At 34.1% G+C, this 19,705-nt stretch overlaps 1 protein-coding gene and 2 non-coding genes across 13 annotated transcripts; 2 read left to right on the top strand and 1 right to left on the bottom strand.

The window, feature by feature from the left end:
- Positions 1 to 58: 58 nt before the first annotated feature.
- LOC112458272 (NAD kinase-like) lies at positions 59 to 19,023 on the bottom strand. Of its 11 annotated transcripts, none has more exons than XM_025021833.1 (9): positions 18,802 to 19,023; positions 17,854 to 17,907; positions 6,810 to 6,893; positions 4,142 to 4,271; positions 3,348 to 3,473; positions 2,922 to 3,093; positions 2,493 to 2,845; positions 1,741 to 1,823; positions 59 to 938 (listed from the first exon to the last, which is right to left on the bottom strand). In XM_025021833.1, exons 1-9 carry the CDS (start codon positions 18,918 to 18,920, stop codon positions 746 to 748), a joined length of 1,314 nt encoding a protein of 437 aa, XP_024877601.1. In that variant the 5' UTR covers positions 18,921 to 19,023; the 3' UTR covers positions 59 to 745. The 11 variants fall into 11 exon arrangements, with proteins under 11 accessions (XP_024877601.1, XP_024877600.1, XP_024877599.1 ...); XM_025021832.1 differs by lacking the exons at positions 1,741 to 1,823; positions 17,854 to 17,907; positions 18,802 to 19,023 and adding exons at positions 1,596 to 1,678; positions 12,334 to 13,384; positions 13,514 to 13,796; XM_025021831.1 differs by lacking the exons at positions 17,854 to 17,907; positions 18,802 to 19,023 and adding exons at positions 12,334 to 12,918; positions 13,725 to 13,739.
- On the top strand, positions 14,987 to 15,058 carry Trnag-ucc. Its single transcript has one exon. It is a non-coding gene; the product is annotated as a tRNA-Gly (tRNA).
- On the top strand, positions 15,396 to 15,466 carry Trnag-ccc. Its single transcript has one exon. It is a non-coding gene; the product is annotated as a tRNA-Gly (tRNA).
- Positions 19,024 to 19,705: the final 682 nt, after the last annotated feature.

Below are 19,705 nucleotides of genomic sequence, written 5' to 3'. Positions count from 1 at the left end.
ACTTTTATGAAGTTTTATAACTGTAGAGTTATTAAAGAAAGAATATAATATATATATATATTGTATAAAACATATTTTTTATTAAAAAGTTTTATAGGAAAATTCAACATTTACAAATCGATTTACATTAAATCGATTACGATTATAATCAGTAAAAAAGCAAGAGTATGGTCTCACATTTATACCATATTAAAGAAAACTAGAAAATAAAAATATCTGTACAAGTAAAAAATTCTCACGTATTCAATAAAATCTATGGGTCATTTTACAGACCAAGACGCAATTATTAATAAATATGTTGTATATGCGCGCATTCTCGGATTATTAATAGTATATCATTTCTTCATCATGACAATATTTAAACAATATTTCGCATGACACATATTCTCTTCGAAGACAAATGCACTTTATTATTAGGAATTGAGATTTTTTACACTATCATGATCGAATCATTTTTGTGATCTAAATTATATAATATCCATCTTCAATCGTAGACTTTATACACAGATGTTTCCTAGAGAGAACGATCTCATGGGACACAACTTTACTGACAACCAATCAGTTTTTTACCGGTTTTCTTCCACTGCGTTTAACAAGATTTTGTTAAAAAAGTTTTAATCGATAAAGGCGAGATTATTTAGAAAAATCGAATAATCGATTTTAATTACTCAGTTTCTCAGCCGAGTTATATTTGGCCAAATATTGTCAATTATGATACAGTCTATATATGAGTATCCCCCTTGACCTAACTATCTCGATCGAAGGAATCTAAAGTATCGTTGCTGGATGAATGCGTGAGGTCACTTAACTCGTCCAAGTGCTTCTGGCGTTTTCTGACGTTCCAGTGAAGGCATTCGGCTAAGGAATCGAACCAGTCGGTGATTTGATCGGCTGCGCAAATGCTAGGCACCGGGTACACAGAAGTAGTTACCTTGAGACTGAAAAACCGTGCGATTTTCTTTTTAACAATTATCCAATCTGATGAAATTAAATTATCTAAGCAAAAGCTAATATGCTATGTCGAAAGTTTACTCTGACACAAAATAAATTGATACAAGCAAAATTTATTTAAGTTATTTCTTAATTGTTTATGACTATTAGCAGAAAAATGTATTTATAAGAAAATGATTCATATATTTAATAAAAATAGTATTCTTATGTAAAGGAATATTTACTCGTGGTGATTTCGTTACGAAAAGCGAAAGCCTTCAGTTTAATGTTTATGTAAACGTTATAAAAAATTCTTTTTGTCTTCTTCACAAGTATGAATAATAAAATTTAAAGAGTACCGTCACCCTGTAGTACAGCCAACGTCTCCAGAAAGATATTCTAACGTAAAATATGGACAGCAAAATGAATATTAAAATTAGGCAAAGAATGAATATAAGGTGAAAAAAAATGAAAGGTTCGATGATGTACCGACCGAAATAAGGTTATTAGAAAGAGATAATCACCTTATTCGCAGTGATTTATAGAATTTATAAATATAATTTTGAAAAAGAAAAACAAATTATAGAAATATGTCGTTTAATGTAACGAGGCATATATATAGAGAGAAAAGCGAATACGGCGCTCTTTGCGAAAGCAGGACAAACCTGTCCCCGACACGCAGCTCTTGCTGATTGCGACCATCGAAGGAGACGTAAGCTGTACTGCGGGCATTGCTGTTCCCCATTATCTGAAATAATTGTAAAAAAAAGGCAAACGATTAGACGGAGCTGCCGAGCGTTTCGGTTTTACCTGTCACCGTGGAAGAGCTCCTGTCTATTTCTACCGTCGAAGGACACCCATGAGGTATTTCTGCTGTCGGGTGAAACCGAGATCTGCGGTGGAAAGCAAGACGATCATGTTAATCGCTAACGATTACAGCGGTATCGTCACGGTTCGTTTGACTCGAAATAACACATTAATTTCTTGGACATTTTTTCAAAGGCTGTTGCTTAACAAGTGCTTTTTACGAATTCCATCATTATCATTCTTATTCCTGGATGTATAAGAAAAAATATTTTTGACTTTAAATTTTAAATTGGAATAAATTAACACATCAGCAATAATTTCGATTATTACGGAAACAATTGTTCTTTAATCACAGCAAGTTGTTTCATGAGAAGAGATGAATTATTTCCGACAAGTGCGAACAGTTAAAAAAAAACTTTTGAGTGAAAACTTCGAGGTAGCGCATCGTCTAGGAAATATTGGGAAATAAGTGGGTGACATTCATCGGTACCAGATTTCCTTCTATTGTGAAATGAGTCAAAGATCTTCGCATGATATGAGTGATATATCATACGAAGAACATTGACATGGGTCATAGATCTCCACACGAAAAATGAATTTTTACCGACTCGAAGTAAAAACGCTGCATCGCGTGCTAATCAATTAGTGCCTATTATATAAAGCTTAAAAACAAGCTTTTAACCCGCCACTAACAAATGTTGGTGGTAAAACATTCCATTAGCGCGTTTCTTCATAGAAAACTTTAAAGACCCTACCTTGAGTTCGACCCCGGCAGGTACGACGATCGGCCTGAAGGACAAAGAGTGAGGGCAGATCGGTGTGATCATGATTGCAGGAACTGAAGGATGAATCATACTGGCTCCAGCGGCAACTGCATAAGCGGTCGACCCGGTCGGTGTGCTCACGATCAAGCCATCACCTTGGACGCTCGTCACGTGTTTGCCATCAATGAATAGGTCGATATTCGAAAGGTAAGGCGAGGGCCCTCGATCCACTACAACCTCATTCAATACCAAGAGATTCGTCGGTGGTTCAGCCGGTTGACTGTCTTCATTCTTGCGTACAATGACGCATCTCAGACGACTCCTTAAAGTTAAAGCCGCATTACCTAGGGTCGGAAACAAGATATAATATGAATTTGGCGATTAAGAAACAGAAAAACATAAAATAAATTAACAACTAACCTTCGAGAACATTGGTCACTTGCTCCTGAAAATTGTCAAATTCGAAGGGTGTGAGAAATCCTAAGGAACCAAGGTGGAATGCCATTACAGGTGGCACTGACTGTTGGAATAATAGACTGGCATAAAGAAGTGTGCCGTCGCCTCCCAAGCAAACAATAAAATCAATTTTATCCTGAAAACAGAAAATAATGTGATCCATTTAAAGCAAAAAAGAAGTGGAAAAGACATTGAAAAGTAATACAAATTTTATCGTTTATTAATCTTTGTTTATTTTTGTCGTCCAATAAATAACTAAATTGAATCCAATGTAAATATGCATATACATATAAACTTTTAGTTTTACGAGAAACATGAAAAATTATAATAAACACATAGTTTGTAACTTTCGTAAAATATATTTCGAAACAAGTGAACGGTGTTATATACCTGCAAGTCATCTGTGCCATCCCTAAAAGTTTGTAATCTATCTCGAACACTTCGAAACTTTGGATCTCTGGCCAAAGCTGGGTCCTCCAGAACAGAAGCTTCTACAAAGACCACCATCCGTTTTTCCTGTATTATGGAAACAACCGTAAAATTCTATTCAAAATGTCCTATTATATCTATATCAATATATCCTATTAATACCTAGCAGAAAAATATAATAATTCTTGGAAGAATAAAAAGTTATTTTCCTCTAAAGAATGACTTTTTATATTGACATATATTTGGCATCTTGACGGCATTTTGACGATGCATTCACAATGTGGAATAGGATAATATGATTTAAAAAAAAGAATATGCATATAATATAATAATAATACCTATGTGATTTCTTACTTATCAAATAAAAAGAATTATGAAGATAAAAGAAATTATAAAAGAAATCAATTTTGATTATACGATAATATACAAATTAATTTTTGTCATGATTTCTTTACATCGTATAGATAATAATTATAACAGTATCGTACAGAGATAATATTTCTTATATTTTCTCAATATATGCAAATGTAAGAATTGGGTACTAGATTAATATGAAATTAATATTAAGAACACGCGGAAAAAATATGAATTGGAAATTAGAATAGCTTCTTCATGCAAATGAATTGAATTAATTTTTTATAATATTTAATTATGGGAAGTGAGCTGACATCACTTTGTGGATTCTCACTAATCAATCTTTTCAAATAGGCATATCGTAATCTTTTAATATTTTAAATGATTTTATTAACATTTACCTCTATTAACCATGTGACCAACTCAACAAACGGTGGCAGGACTGATGAATCGCGGACCTTTTTAATGACCAAAACAGAGAGCGGTGGCTTGTACCACGTCAATCTCTGAGAGGCCGGGTCCTGAATGGTCCTGAAATGAGCAAGGAAAACCATTATGATAGTTACATTTTCTCCTCTAGTCTGTAATAATCAGCTGAACTGAATTACGATTTTGTGCGTTCTTTGTATCAGAGTTATATTTTATAGAGTATTGTATAAAAACAAACTTATCGCAGGCTGAGGTCGTGGGTTAAAATAAGATAAGTGAAGTATACTTTATGCAAGTGTGGTCGGAAGAATCTTGTGTATACGAGCTCCCGATGATCTATCCTACACGCCTATCATATCTATCGACAATTGTACAAGCTTCGTCTAATTATTTGTGAGGCATCATTGTATCCTGTATGAACGTCAAAAAACAATCGAAGCAAAGAGACAAAGGTGACGACTGATGAAATGTAAAAGAGCATCGACCCCGGTGACGATTTATTTTACTATTCATTTCTTGTATGTACTGTAATCACGCATTATATTTTACCGAAATTTTATGCAGACTGCAAGTTCAGTTGCACATTTTATGCACCAGAAAAAGTAATCGAACGAAATTAAAATTTATAACAATATAATATGTAGTAAACAATGATTGATTAAGATTATCTGGAGAAGAAAAACAGCGAAACAAGAAAAATTGCACAATTAATATTTTTTCTCCAAATATTTATCTGCGAAGATCAGCCAGACATAAGTAGAAATTTCAAGTGACATTTAAAATATATTCGAAATTGTAGAAATATTGATAGCCACGTGATTTTTTGTATGACAACCGGTTAAGGATCACCTGTCAATAAAACTTAAATAAATCTGCTTGATGATACCAAGTATATAATGCGACGATAACTTTGTTGCGAGCATCACGCACTGACTAAATGTCTATAATTTCCGTTCTTTTTTCTTGCTAATTGAACTAATACACACGCGTTTTTTTCACGTAGCGACCCGAGTCACCTCAAACTGTCATTTTCTACGAATATTACATGCATTCGATAAAATTACAATTACAAATCATGTGAATATCTATGTTAATATGTTGTTGCAACTCTAAATATTCGTCGGATAATCTTAGAATATTTATGCATCAGAGTCAAATAAAGAATCGATAACTTGTCTGACTGCCAAACTCTCCACGAGTTTGATTGAAACAAAGTGGGCTCGATGATGCTAATGTTTCGAACAATTCTTAAATATCTTGTAGGAGAAAAAAGTGACAGGACAAATTATTAATTTGAGAAATACATATAAATGATTAAAACTTACGTTGAGTTTACTAACTTAATAAAAATTTCAGAATAATTCATATTAAAGACACTTAGCACTGGTAATATCTATTATAAGACTCTCTTTCATGAAAACTTCAGTTTGTGTTTACTAGACAATTTATCACTGAAGTAGCGAAAAGTAATCGTTTGCAACTGCCAGCCAATGCTTAGGGAAGTACAATCTTGTGTGTAACACGAAGTAATAAGCGCGGTCGACTAGTATCTGAACACTTAAAAAGTATCGTATGTATCGACACCTACCTCGCAGTTCCAACCATGATGCGGCACTGGTTGAGGAACGCGCGCTTACTGACCACTCAACTAAAAGATAGATATTTAAACGGAAACGTCGCGCACGCGCGTGCACATCATATGCACGCGCGGGAAATCACGTCGCCGGCGTCTGATTTATTGTATATATACAACCATGTTTTTTCGAGTTGAAAGACGATTACATATTCATGATGAAGCGACCACTATTAATGATCTCCAGAAATTTTTTGGTGCATAGATATTCATTACATGAAATAAATCAGTTATGAAGGTAAACATGAAGTTTTTAATTTTTCTACGTATAGAATGTCTTTTACAATAAAATTATATACGTCTAAACTAGATTTTTCAAGTGTATATAATTACTAAAAAAGCAGAAATTAACTTAATTAAGTCAGTGCTACGTATAAAATAATATAAGAATAGAATACATTGTAGCATAATAATTAACTAGCGGATAAACAGTAACTTGTAAGTGGATATTTTTAAAGAGAGTAAGAAAGACCGCAAAAATAATAATACATTTAATTTAAAACATTCTCTTGGTATCATGCTTAGTCATCATTCCTTGCAAAAAGAAACGCAAATGAGTTTCGTCGATCGTTTCTAGTGTGTTCGACATTGATTACGTGAACGTCGCGATTACCATCTCAATATGATTGTTTGCTAATGAAGATGATCGTTAAGCTTTTCCATCCTCAAAGAAAGCGAATATCACCCAACGAATAAAACGCTACACGTATGGAATTCTTTTTTCGCTTTTTTTTCTAAAGATTGATGATTATTTTTAATTAACAATTAACTGTGATAATATCGATCTACAAGCATTCCAAATTTAAATGAAGTGTTCTTCTGTAAATTAATTAACGATGCTAATAAAATGGAGGCATAATCGAGGACGATTCTTTGTGCGTTACATTGTGTATGCTGACATGAATAATAGTAAAATGTTCAATCAAGGGAGAAGTAATAGAAATATGTAATAATTAATTGTGTCTTTCTCTCAACGTCATTGAAAAAATATCATATAAATTACTTACATAACCATCGCAGGATTTTTCATGATACGCCCACATCGCCCGAAGTGTTGAACGGGACTGGGCGCGTTTAGACTCCTCGTTCTCCTGTAAAATAAAAAGAAAACAAATGTTAAATATGAAAAATCATCAGATTCCCCGAGTAATTTCGCCAGTTTCATCGAATAAAGATGTCACCAAAAATATACGAGTATATTCAACTCAAGACCCTGACCTTCGAAGTGATATCTTCTCCATTCCTCTCATTAATCATTCTCTATAGGAAAAAATGGTGAAAGGATCAGTTTATCTTGCTTCCTCATGTCAAAAAGTAACTTCTTTTTATTAATATATTAATTTCAAAAAATATGTAAAATAGGTATTTTATTTAGAAATAAGAATGAATTTATACGTTGTAAATATATTAAAATTATGTTTTTAATATCGCGTGTCGTTTTGTATTTAAAAATGGTTGTTTTATTTTTCAAGTACGTGATGTCGATCGTAAAAACAAATTCAAAATGTGATTAGTTGCGCATACTGCATGCATCATTCGCGATTGTGCTGAGTCAAGACAATTGCTAGTCTGACATAATTCGATACATGAACAGGTTGTAATTATGGCGCATCAGTGTATTAGTTTTTTTAATATTAGTAGAACTAAGTTTTTCTATCTTGTTACCGCGGCGCAACTTACGTCATATTTGTTTTGTGAGTCTAACAAATATTATGCAGCAATGACAGCACATACGCACACCTGTATTATGTAGGAAAACACAATAGAACTTCAATTCTACTTCAGAATTGGCTTCAAATTTCGCTAGTTTTTAATTCACTAGCTTTTAATTTCGTTTCTTCACGAATTTCTGTAATTATTAAGCGTCAGATAGCGACGTCGATGTTATATGGTAATTATTTATAGACACATGCACATACGCACACAACATTAACTTACAATAGATATTTTTTTATAAATAACCAGTTAGCTTCCAATATTTGATATTACTGATAATAACATTTAGAAGATACTTTTTTATGGCAAGCGATAATTATCGAGGAAGGTCTACCTGAGGATGCGATTTTGTGGATTACTGTCCATTGACGAGTTATTTGATCCATCGTCTTGCGAGTCAACGTCACAAACAAAATCATATTGTACACTGATTTCATTGTCATTTAAGAATGATATTTGATCAGTCATATCTTGCACCAGATGATAAGAAAATTCGCACAAATAAAAAGTCTCTTTGCAACTACACATATGCACAATATACTTTAAGATATTTGTGATGTGTATGTGTGTATATGTGTGAATGGTATAGATAAATTGTATAGATAATGGTATAGATTAATATTGATTTAACTAATAATTATCACGAGAAGAATAAAGATCACGTATAAAATAAGCGATATATAAAGAAATAAAGTAAAACGATAAAATATAATCGGACAACGTCGATAAGATACTAAGAATTATCATAAGTGAGCGAATTATGATCACGAATCACACGTAAATATCGTGAAACATGTGTAGTATGTATCTCTGATGCCAAAATAATTTTATTTTTAGATTCGCGTATGATTAACGGGAAGAAATCACGGTTACTAAAATTAACATCATCTATTTCCATACATTTTAAATCAGGACTGCAATTGCTTTACCGCTAATTAAAATATGTCTTGTATGTTTATAAAAATGGTATATTTAAAAATAAAGTCAAATAGGTAAAAATAAATCTTTATATTTCTAAAATAATTTGTTTTATTATTTTAAGATTTGTTTAATTTTTGTTTCTTATTCTATTTGAAACTTTCTTTTATCCAGCCTGTTAAAGTTTCTTAGAACATTCTGTAATTTCATAATTCTGATTATCCAGTACGCGATTTTCACGAGCGCAATTGTACAATTTTTAGATTAAATTTATGAACTCTTTCGATTAAACCAACACATTTTATTCGCTTCTTATTGAATATTTAAATCCTAAAAATCGATCTTGTTTCAAAGTGACAGCGTCCTTCGCTCGTTGGAAGGCCTTCGAAATCGTTCTCAAGGACAAGCTTTCCTTTTCTCAAAGATATTAATCGAGATAAGATTTCAATGAGAAGCTGCGGATTTCATTGCTGCTCTATCGTTATACCGCGCGTTGAACAAAAAATTAAGCAATTTATGCATTAATTAAAAAAGAACAGTATCGTTGCGGTAGAATAACAGAGACTTATTTTGAATCAACGCGTCGAGCTCACCTAAAAAAGAACGCATTTACAACATAAAAAGTCTTTCCTGAATAAGTCACTCGGTATTCACAAATGGCATATCGCGGACCTTGAACTTCGTTCGAAACTCTGCATTGAAACTGCTACGACTTATGCTTGACTGCGATATCTTTTTTTTAAATTCAAACTCCCGATATAGACATTGCGATTGCGCATAAAATAAATTTCTTTCACTTCCACTTTACTATTTTAACGTTTCCAGCAATTCACTGCACCATTAAAACTAATAAAGGCACCAGTCTCGCGTACCGATCAAAATTACAGAATGTTAATTGTTAACTTTTAAATGTTTATCTTTACGCGTGTTTTTCATAACAACTTTAATCTTGATAATTCAGACACATAACAGCGACTGATTGTGAGTGGCGAGTGGCGAGATGGCCGTGTGCGGAATGACGCGTCTGGGATGAAAGTGTGGCTCCCAATTACGACAAGATTCTCTGTCGCTGGCGGTCGGTAATGACTCGTTCCACAATTCGCGTCGATGCTGCAGGTAGTAACCTTCTAACGCGTGTTGCAAACGATGCGCGATGCCGAGATAATTCTGGCACTGAATTCACGAGATGAAACGCACGTTGCGCGTCGACGTCTGTACAATCGAGGATATTTTTGTCGTCTGCCCGGTCGCTGCACCTCCTCGATCGCGTATTTGTCCTTTTTTTTTACTAAAACACATGCTGATGTAACACCGCTCTCTTGGAGATTTTGCACTGTTACACACGTGACAGCGAGTTATTTTTATATACATTACTTTTGTCTAAAATAACTGCCTTCTTTAATAGGAGAATAAATATCAATTTACATTACGTTTTTAAAAGTGTTAAGACAAGTCTGGTTGTTCAAAGAAATGTTAGCTTTTTTTCTTTTCAATTTTACTTGACAGATTAATATCCGCACGTTCTCCTTCTAAATTAAAAGAACATTTCTCATACAAAAACCGGTTGTATTATGATGAACACATCGACCAAAATATCATGCCAAAAATATCAGCATGTTCATTAAATTCAAGTAATGTTGTTGGAACAACTGCATCCATCACAACGATTAGATTGAAAACGTAACATCTGTAACGGTGAGTTCCACCATGGAGTAAAATCTGCATCTTCGTAAGAAGTGATCCGTTAAGATGACACGTGGACTATTTGGACCCAATCAACGAAGAGAAAACGGAGAGAACGGTTCTGTAATCGATTGCATCGAACGCGAATTCCTGAAATTCCGATTGACGGCGCAACGGAGGCGCCATGGGTGCGAGCTATACGGGACTTAAGGGAGCCCATCGAGCAAAAGCCGGATCGAATGGAATGTGCGGCGAAAGGTGAACGCGTTCTCGCTCTCGAAAGGAGCAACAAGAAGTGCTCCCGCAGCGATTCAAGTGGATGCTGATGCTAAGATACACGTGCACAATTATCAATGCAGAGATCTCTCACAAATCTAGGAAATCATCCCTATTTGCCATACCCTTCGCATCCGAAATATCGTCGAGAAATAATCGCATTTTACACTTGTGGTAGTTGAAGATGGCAGGTTGTATGGCCTTTAATAAAATATGAGTTTATGGTAATGAAGGAAATAACGATTTTCGTTATCATAATTCTTATTTTATTAAAGGCATACGACCTGCCATCTTCATCCACCACGAGTGTAAAGTGAAGTGCGATTATTTCTCGACGATATGTCGGATGCGAAGGGCAAATAAGTAGGATTTCCTGGATTTTATAGAGATTTTAACAATACCTCAACTCAGCTTCATCCATGTGTGCCGATCTTGCAACCGGTACACGTTAAATCCTTTGAGAGACAGGTGGAAGAGAAACGACGTTTGTGATAATTAGAGCAACGCGGATCAACAGCGATTAAGGCACACTTCGGCACTGACACACCACGAGAGACAAGTCGGGTATTGGCAATGGTCTCGTAGGTCGTGAACACGCCGACGTCGTGACGCCTAGCCAGACACGCAAGCGCGGCCAGAGAACGCCAATCAATTCCAAACACGCAACCCGTTTGTTTGTTCCAGTTCTAATCTCACTCGTATTTTATTTCTTTATTTTCTTTTTTTTTTACAGAGCTCTATCGGTTGATCGAGTTTGATAAATTTGATCGAGACTTCCAATTAGATAAAAAATTTTATTCGTAGAGAATGCAAAAAATTTTTTAAAAATTTTAGATGTTAAAATTATATTATTAGTTCTCTCTTTCTCTCTAGTTATTTGATATTTATCACTTTTATCGGTTTGATCTTTCATCTAAAAATTTTACTAAAATTTGCTACAATTAAATTAAGTTAAATGATAATTAATAATAAATGATTATTAATTAAGTTCAATGTCCTGTCTGAAGAAACCTTTTCAACGAGAACGATGACGTCATAGCGTAGCAAAAGCGTCGAGTAAGGTATCGTATATTGAGCCTCATGTTACATGCGAGATAGAATCAAATTACGTGATTTCATCTTAATTATGAAATAAAACAATCTGCTTTTGTGTTAGCAAAATTGCCAGTTCGCACTTGGCGTGATTTTCCAATATAAAATAATGTATATCAACTAATTAACGACGATATATTTAGCAGCATATTAACTGTGTTACTTGTAGTTTAAGTCAATCGATTATGTACGTTTTGTGCAACATTAATAAAAAATTAGTTTTTAATTAACAATAAAAGAATAATAAAGATCTCTCGGTATTGCAAATCAAGAAGCGTCCTGAATGAAAAGTCCTAGTCACTAGACTGAAATTGAAATCACATGTATTACTCCATTTAATTAGTAAACTCTAAAAATTACTAAAGCCTGGATTAGAATTATTTAACCTTTAATCAATTAAAAGGACATCCGTTATTCAAGCCTACATATGAAGAGCAGTGAAATAAGACGCTTCTGTAATCTAAAATGAAAAGTTAGATAACGATGCCAATCTATTTTGTAACCGCGTTTCGAGATTGCCGACATGTTAACATATCGTTCGCATGTTCGTTTGCAACCAGACGTTTAAATACAGCTCGACGTTATTTTCGAAACGAAAGAGGAAATAAAAATGTGCTTTTGGATGCGGTCAGTTTACGTTTAAAGATTTTGCTTCCTGCTGGAAACCACTACTTGGCAAAACCTCCGCCGTTGCTCGCAACTCTTCGCCGTGGGAGATACAGATTAACAGATTGGCAGGAAATCAGTAGACTGGATTTTGTAGTTTACGTAGATATTTTCAAAAGCTGTCACCACCTGTTTCATTTCTACTATTTCTCGAAAAATTGGAGTAATGTTTTTACTCACGGCCAAGTACCGGATCGTCTCCGTCTGCGTGTTTCTGGTTCTCTGTCATAATCTTCCAGCAAGAGTCCTGCGTTATCGTTTTCGTCTCCGGCGCTGGTGCCCTTGCACTCAGCTAAGCATCTCCAATGGAGCAGCTCGCTCACGCTTCGTCTACGCGGTTTTTCCTTCACCATTTCCATCATCCGAGAAACATCTCCTTTAATTTTGCCACGCGCGTCCTACTTCTTGAGTCGCCAATTGAGATTGTCCGATTTTACTTCCGCACAACCGCGTGCTGCAAGTTGCAGCCGAGCGCTTTTGCATTATTGTTTCTAATAAATGTCCTTACATAAACCAACATTAGCAACTTCTTTCAAACAGTTCGTATGTCGTCGCCTGAATGTCGCGATTAGCTTCGAACGTATTGATTCCAAATAACGATCAGCTGCTGCGATCTCATATCCTCCCGCCGCGTGTCACTTTCGAATGCATGGTAAATTATGCGCTTTCTTCTTTTCGCAATAATAATCGTTCTTGACATTTAAGGACCATCTTTTGCGGTGGATGAACTCGTGATTCGTACGTGCGGCCAGACGAATAGGGAGTCTGATTAATCAATCGTAACATAATTCTCGGTAACACTCGTAATAATATATTGTCTTTACCTCGCTTCTTGTATAATATGTAAATAATACATTCAAGGACATAACTACTTGCGATTCTGATCGTACTTTATGCACATTGCATGTACATGGACTTTAATAATGATTGCTTTAGGTTTATTAGAATTAGTAATAATTGCCTTGAACTTTGAGCTCATCGAATCTACGTATTGAAAACTTTCGAAAGAATGTCTCACGGGCTTCGTTCTTGTTTCATATTAACGTCTGTTTGCGACCTACTTCCAACCGAGGAATTTCACTTGCCGATGGACGAGTGGCCGATAATGAGTCCCACAGTGCTTGCAAATGTCACGTTTGACTTTTTATCTTATCTGGTTGGTATCAGGCAGACTGGCCATGCGAAACCTTTAGTTTGCAAAATTTACTTGCAAACATTTTATTCTGCGGATCTATTAATGTATTAGCTAATGCAATATTTGTACATACACTACAATGTATATTTATAAATGTAATCTTCGTCGATATTTAAATATATTTTAGCACGCATACATATGTAACATTATTTGCAAAAAAAATACCTTTTATATTTTTTTAAAACGATTGACGGCACGACGTTATTAAAATCTTATTTTGCGAAGATTATGATTAAGTTTGATCACTAGCGTATCGCGGTTTTATTTGAGCTTCGAAATGTACGGATACACGTCTGCACAGATTTTGAAATTAATTTCTCTTCGATAATTTGTAAAGAAAAACATTATATTGAAGAGAAAAGTGGTCTAATATTACTCGTTAATGGGAGCGATGAAATGAGGTCTCGAAGTTGGCACACACAACGCGCAACAACTACGATCGACGACTGCTGAAGGTTCACTGAGAAACGATTTTACCGGCCGTAGCCGGCCGAGAGACAGTTAAGGCTTTCTAACCCGCGTCTCTTTCCCCACCATCACATGCCCTCGTTATCGTCACGCTCGTGATATTGAAAAATTTACGAAAGGGTCGGGAGTTCGAGCGATTCATGATTGCATTACGATTTCAACTACACAAGATTAAAGATCGGGACATATAATATATATATGCATGCGCGAAATAACAAAATTGTTATTATTTTTTTATTAATTTTCATTATTTGAAGAATAAAAATGTTTAGATTATTAGCACGTTCCTTATAATTAGTCGTTTTGTAAGAAAAGAACAGTCTTTCACATTTCTGCAATAATCTCTAATGAATTTTGATGAAGCTACTCATTCTGGCGAAATAAATCTGCCTTTTCGGCAACTATGATAATATTTCATTCTTGACCAAGCTGTTATCATAGTCATATCGAAAATCTTTATGTCTCGTTGTTGTCAATAAAACCAATAAAGGCGCAGATAAATTTCTGCGCAGTAGGAATTCGTGTAGAAGAGATATTGAATTTCTAAAGGTGTTTTTGCCAAACTAACATAACTCATTTTTATTTATCTTTTTTCTAATACTGAAAGAGCACATTCATTCGTCTCGGCTTGTTTACACCGTGTCATGTAACGTACTTTCTCAATCTGCCGCATGTTCAGCCATATTTCTTTTAAAGCATGACAATATTGAATAATGCATGATATGTTGTAGATGCCTTATAACATGACGAGTTTTTACATCACACGACAACGTATAATAGTTAACTGTTCTTACTTTCGCTTGTATTAATTCAGACTCTAGTGAGATTTTTAACGAAATTTTTTGGAAAATAAAAAATCGGATGATCATTTATTTTAATAGACAACAAAGAAATGTAATGAGTCTATTTTTGATGAATATTTTTAGCGCTGAAATCTATAGTAACAAATATTTCAATTATATGAAGTTGATGTCAAATATATCTTTATTCAAATAATTCTTTCTATAATTTTAAATATTAGTATATATTTTCTAGGAAAAAAATGTTCTTTTAGTTATTTTCAAGATTAAATGTATTAAAAGCAACTTTTAATAAATAATAATATATTCTAATTTATAATTATGTCAAAATAAATATTCTTCCTTACTAGTGATATGTAATATAACGTGTGCGATGGTGGTGTAATGGTCAGCATAGTTGCCTTCCAAGCAGTTGATCCGGGTTCGATTCCCGGCCATCGCACAAAATTTACTTTTTAAAGAATTTTTTATTGCAATTTTTTATTTTGATTAAAACATTTTTATCAATATACAGCTGAAGAAATTAGTAATCCATATTGTGTGAGAGAGATTCTATCGCAATTATAATGTCATTATTATAGTCAGAGTTATTTTACCTATGTCGAACACTATGACAGACTGTCCAGAATTTACAAGCTGCATTATTTCAATTTCATAGCCATGCCAACGTTACGTTATATAAATAAAATAAATTACCTAAAATACGATTTAATTTATTGATGAAAATTTTCAGTATGACTGGACATATATCCTCTAAAGAATAGCCGACAATTCAAAGAGCACTGCTGGTGTAGTGGCATCATGCAAGATTCCCATTCTTGCGACCCGGGTTCGATTCCCGGGCAGTGCAATTTCTTTTTTTTCTTAAAATTTTGGAAAAAATTAAGAAGAGATTGGTATAGGAGGAGACATCTTTCTACTTATGAAAATCCCTGTTGAATTTTTCTGCAGTTTTTAAATTCTCATATGTTGATTATATTATTGAGCTAATGATATATGGTACGTTAAGTTATAATCAATTTCATCGTCGAATTTTTTAAGGAAATTAATGAGAGAAGAGTTGTCTTTTAAAATTTTATATTGTATTATACCGATAATAGTTTCATCGTATTTTTTAATTGACGATGATTTATTCATTCAATAAATTAGCAGCTACAATTTCTCATTTTGTATCTATCCATCAAGAAGACTTATTATAGCTAATAAATTGTAAGATTGCCACGAGAAAAAAAACATCATAAATATGACATATATCATATAATTTCATATTCCTTAAGTGAGTCAAAACATTGCAAAAACATTTTATAATTGGATATTATGTTAAAATAATATTTATATATACATATAATATATGTATATAACTATATATATAGTAGTTTATATATACATATAATATATGCAGATATATCTATACATATAATACATGTCTGTTTTTTTAGGAAAATGTTTAAATAGAAAGAATATATACACATATATATTATTTTGATAAATTCATAAAACGAATAGTTTGATCGTAATTTCTGCTTGTTTGTTATAAATATAATTTCTAAATAAAAGCTCGAAATAAACGTGCGATACGATAATATAGGCACGTAAGACTACATATGTCTTATAATAAACCGAGTCGCATTCACAATACCTGTCAGTAGAATGGATAAGAGTATTTCTTGTGCGCATCACCACTTGGAAAAGGATATTTCTACTACGTAGCATCACTATATAATTGGCATCACTATACTGAAGATGAATTTGCAACAATTCCATTCTTCGACGAACACGGTGTATCGTCAAAGAAGAAAAGAAAAAGTTTCTCACGATAAGGGGAACCTCAGCGATAACCCAGTCTCACCGAGAAGAACAAACCGATCGCGTGCCAATGCTCGTGTCATGTGTGGCGTGATTGGTCTGAGATACTGATATCAATCTCGGGAATTTGTTAAAAGAACAGCTGATACGTAGATAATATTCAATTGCCCGAGGTATTACACGTCAGTTAGTTGAGCTTGATAATAAAACGTTGGAGAATTTGGAGTGGAAATGATGTATAATTAATTGGATGTGCGTATTCGCAAAACAACGCAGTCATTATCGTCAAGATACTTCAGCAGTTTTGTAAATGCATTTACAAAACAATAAGATATTTTTAATCCCAGTTATGCATCAGTACATGCTATATATCATTATACTACAATATCTGCATGCACTGTGAAAACGATGAGATACTCGTCCGAAACTTTAAAATCTATACGACCTATACGTAGTTTAAGATGCCATGAACTGAATGTAAATTCGTTTTCTTTTTTTCAGTATGATCTGCATAATTGTTATGTTACATTTTTTACTTTTTGCAACAGAAAATAAAATGATAATCATGAGCTCGGTGCAACCGCGATAATGTTTCGTGAAGAAACTAATTGATTGACACTAATTAGTAAGATCATGATCAGAATTATTGGAAATTACAAAAAATGAATAATCAGTTCAAAATTGTTCTTACTTATCCGTAAAATAGGTATTATTTTTACTTGATATATTTTTATCGAGATGACACTATTGAGCAAACGATTGGGTAAATGAAAAATCTTTATTTGATTAAAAATAAAACGACAATGAGTGCCAAGTGCAACATAAAACATTCCCATGCTACATCAATACGGAACACGTGTAGCTGTAGTACGATAAATTGTGCATCAGTGTGCGAATTGTCAGAGAGCGAACATATAAGTTTTCAAAGTGTGTCTGTGACCAATAGCTTTACATAAAGAGGTCGTAGTATGTAAAGGCATAGCGTGTACAAAGAACAGCTAAAGCGCATTTGTATAAAAATTGATAAAACTTTAGGCTATCAAAAATTTAAAAAGAAATGGCAAAATAATTTTGTCACTTCTTCATAATAATGGTATGCGTAGAAGAAGAAGAAGAAGAAGAAGAGACTTTGAGAAATTATTGTTTCGGCCCTCGCGCGAATTATTATTACCCACTTTTGAATAATGACAAGCTTATTATACTGTATAACAAATTATGCATACGTGATACTATAATCAAATGAGTGCTCTGAATTCGCATTGCGTGCTAAATTTCATACGATTTAAATAATTACAGGAAGCGATCAAAACATTTCTACAGAACATGATTGTACCAACGATGTTCACTAGGGAAAGGAAAGTCTTCATGCAGGTTGTGGCAGTTGGCGCTAGCTACAATTTACACTGAACACACTGTAAAAAACTGCATTACCTTCGCGGCTCCATCATCTCGGCGTGATCGACCGTTAACTCGGACCGCACGTTGCTTCAAGGAAAAAATGATATTAAAAATCGCCGATAGCGATCTAATGAGTTGCAACATTTATCATCGTAATATCCTAATAACAAAATATCGTACGACTAGCGAAATTATTGAAGTTCAGTTCGATTAGATATTTCTATCGCTTATATCCAAACGTAAAGCCGTAAACCAATCAGCATGAATATAGTTTCAAAAGGGAGCGTATTATGTTAGACGAGTATGGCAAAGTCCATTTATGGCCTTGACACAGATCTCTTTTTATGTGTTTTTTCGATCGTGTCGAACGCTCGTAAGACACAATCGTTTACGCAATTGTAAATCAAGTAATTGACTCCAATAAAATACAATCGAAGTTGTTTAATATATCACTTTCTAAGAATAAGAATATTTAGAAAGAAAAACTAATAATAGAGGGAGGGGGAGAGAGAGAGAGAGAGAGAGAGAGAGAGAGAGAGAGAGAGAGAGAGAGAGAGCAGGAATGGGATACACGTCCTTGACTTTTAACATAATCTAAATAGAGTCATTAGTTTTATGCTTCGCTCGTTTATAAAATTAGCCTACTTTGTTGTGAGCATTCCAATTAGTTAATATAGAAATATAGGTAATATAGAAATTTTGAATTTTGCACGATGTATTTCCCCGAATTTCAAATAGATAGAAATTCGCAGCATTGTAGAAAACCTCAAACTTCGAATGTCACATGAGTCATTCATTAACATGGTTAATTAACATAGTTTTATGTCGGCGTGGTAAATATTTTTCTGAATTCTACAAGCCAATAAATAACTTCTTGAAGATAAAACGCATTTGTAGACAATAATTTTACTTAAATTTAAATAGATACAAATCGTAACTGAAACTCAAATGGTATTTAGTAGAGGTCAAGGATGGTCTTACCTGAAGGTTTGTTGTTTGTCTTTTATTTTAGACTCGACGGTCTTTTCTGGGTACGTGTTCTCTTCTGGGTCGTTTATTTCTATATCGGCTATTGACTTTGCTATTTTCTCCTCATCCATTTTTCTTCTGCTCACTAATTGCAATCGCGATGAAAAACTCGGCGAATGTGTAACGTTCCTCGATGACGCCTACGACAGCACGAACCACACCGAGAGAAGTCTCGTAGCGTACTGAAAGGGCTCTCTGTCGCCGACAGAGTTAACCTGAGCGCCTCCACCATTTGAACATGTGTCGGTTCGAGAGTCTAACTCCGTTGTTCCGTGTTATCCGTCGTCTTTATCACTATTTCCTCGGGCCTCTCTTTCTCTCGCGATCACAATTGTTACCGGTGAATATTGTCGTGTAAATAACCCCTCATGTGTGTGTGCATGGCGAATACAACTGGTATATTATAATAGGCAGGTCCCGGTTCTAGCGTATTATCGGCGTATTAATAAACTTTTTGAATGGCCTCCGTGACTCCCGCTTGCCATAAACTCGCATTGACAGTGTGTGCGGGAGCATTCAATGGAGCCGTTGACGTCACGTCGCGCTCAATAACGCAGGGTGAATGCGTATTTTTTTTTACATATATGTATATTTATATTTCCCGTGAGGCTGGTGACATTGCTTGGTTAGCTTTAACATTTCTGCAACTTCAGTGCGTGCTTATTGATGAAATAATGCTCTTTTTACACACCTCGCTCTATACCTATTGGCATTTATACAATATTAATATTTTTAATGTACACGTCTTCTCTTGTTTATATAAATAAAAAAATTTATTTATTAAAAATTGAAATATTTAAAAGATAAGGATAATAGCAGTCTAAGCAAAATATGTCAGTAGTTATAGATGGCATGA

The sequence above is a fragment of the Temnothorax curvispinosus genome, unplaced genomic scaffold (genome assembly GCF_003070985.1).
Source record: "Temnothorax curvispinosus isolate PA1 unplaced genomic scaffold, ASM307098v1 QBEX01008784.1, whole genome shotgun sequence".
In the NCBI taxonomy this organism is placed as follows: Eukaryota; Metazoa; Arthropoda; class Insecta; order Hymenoptera; family Formicidae; genus Temnothorax; species Temnothorax curvispinosus.
Note: the sequence above shows the minus strand (reverse complement) of the source record. Positions and strands in the feature narration are given on the sequence as shown.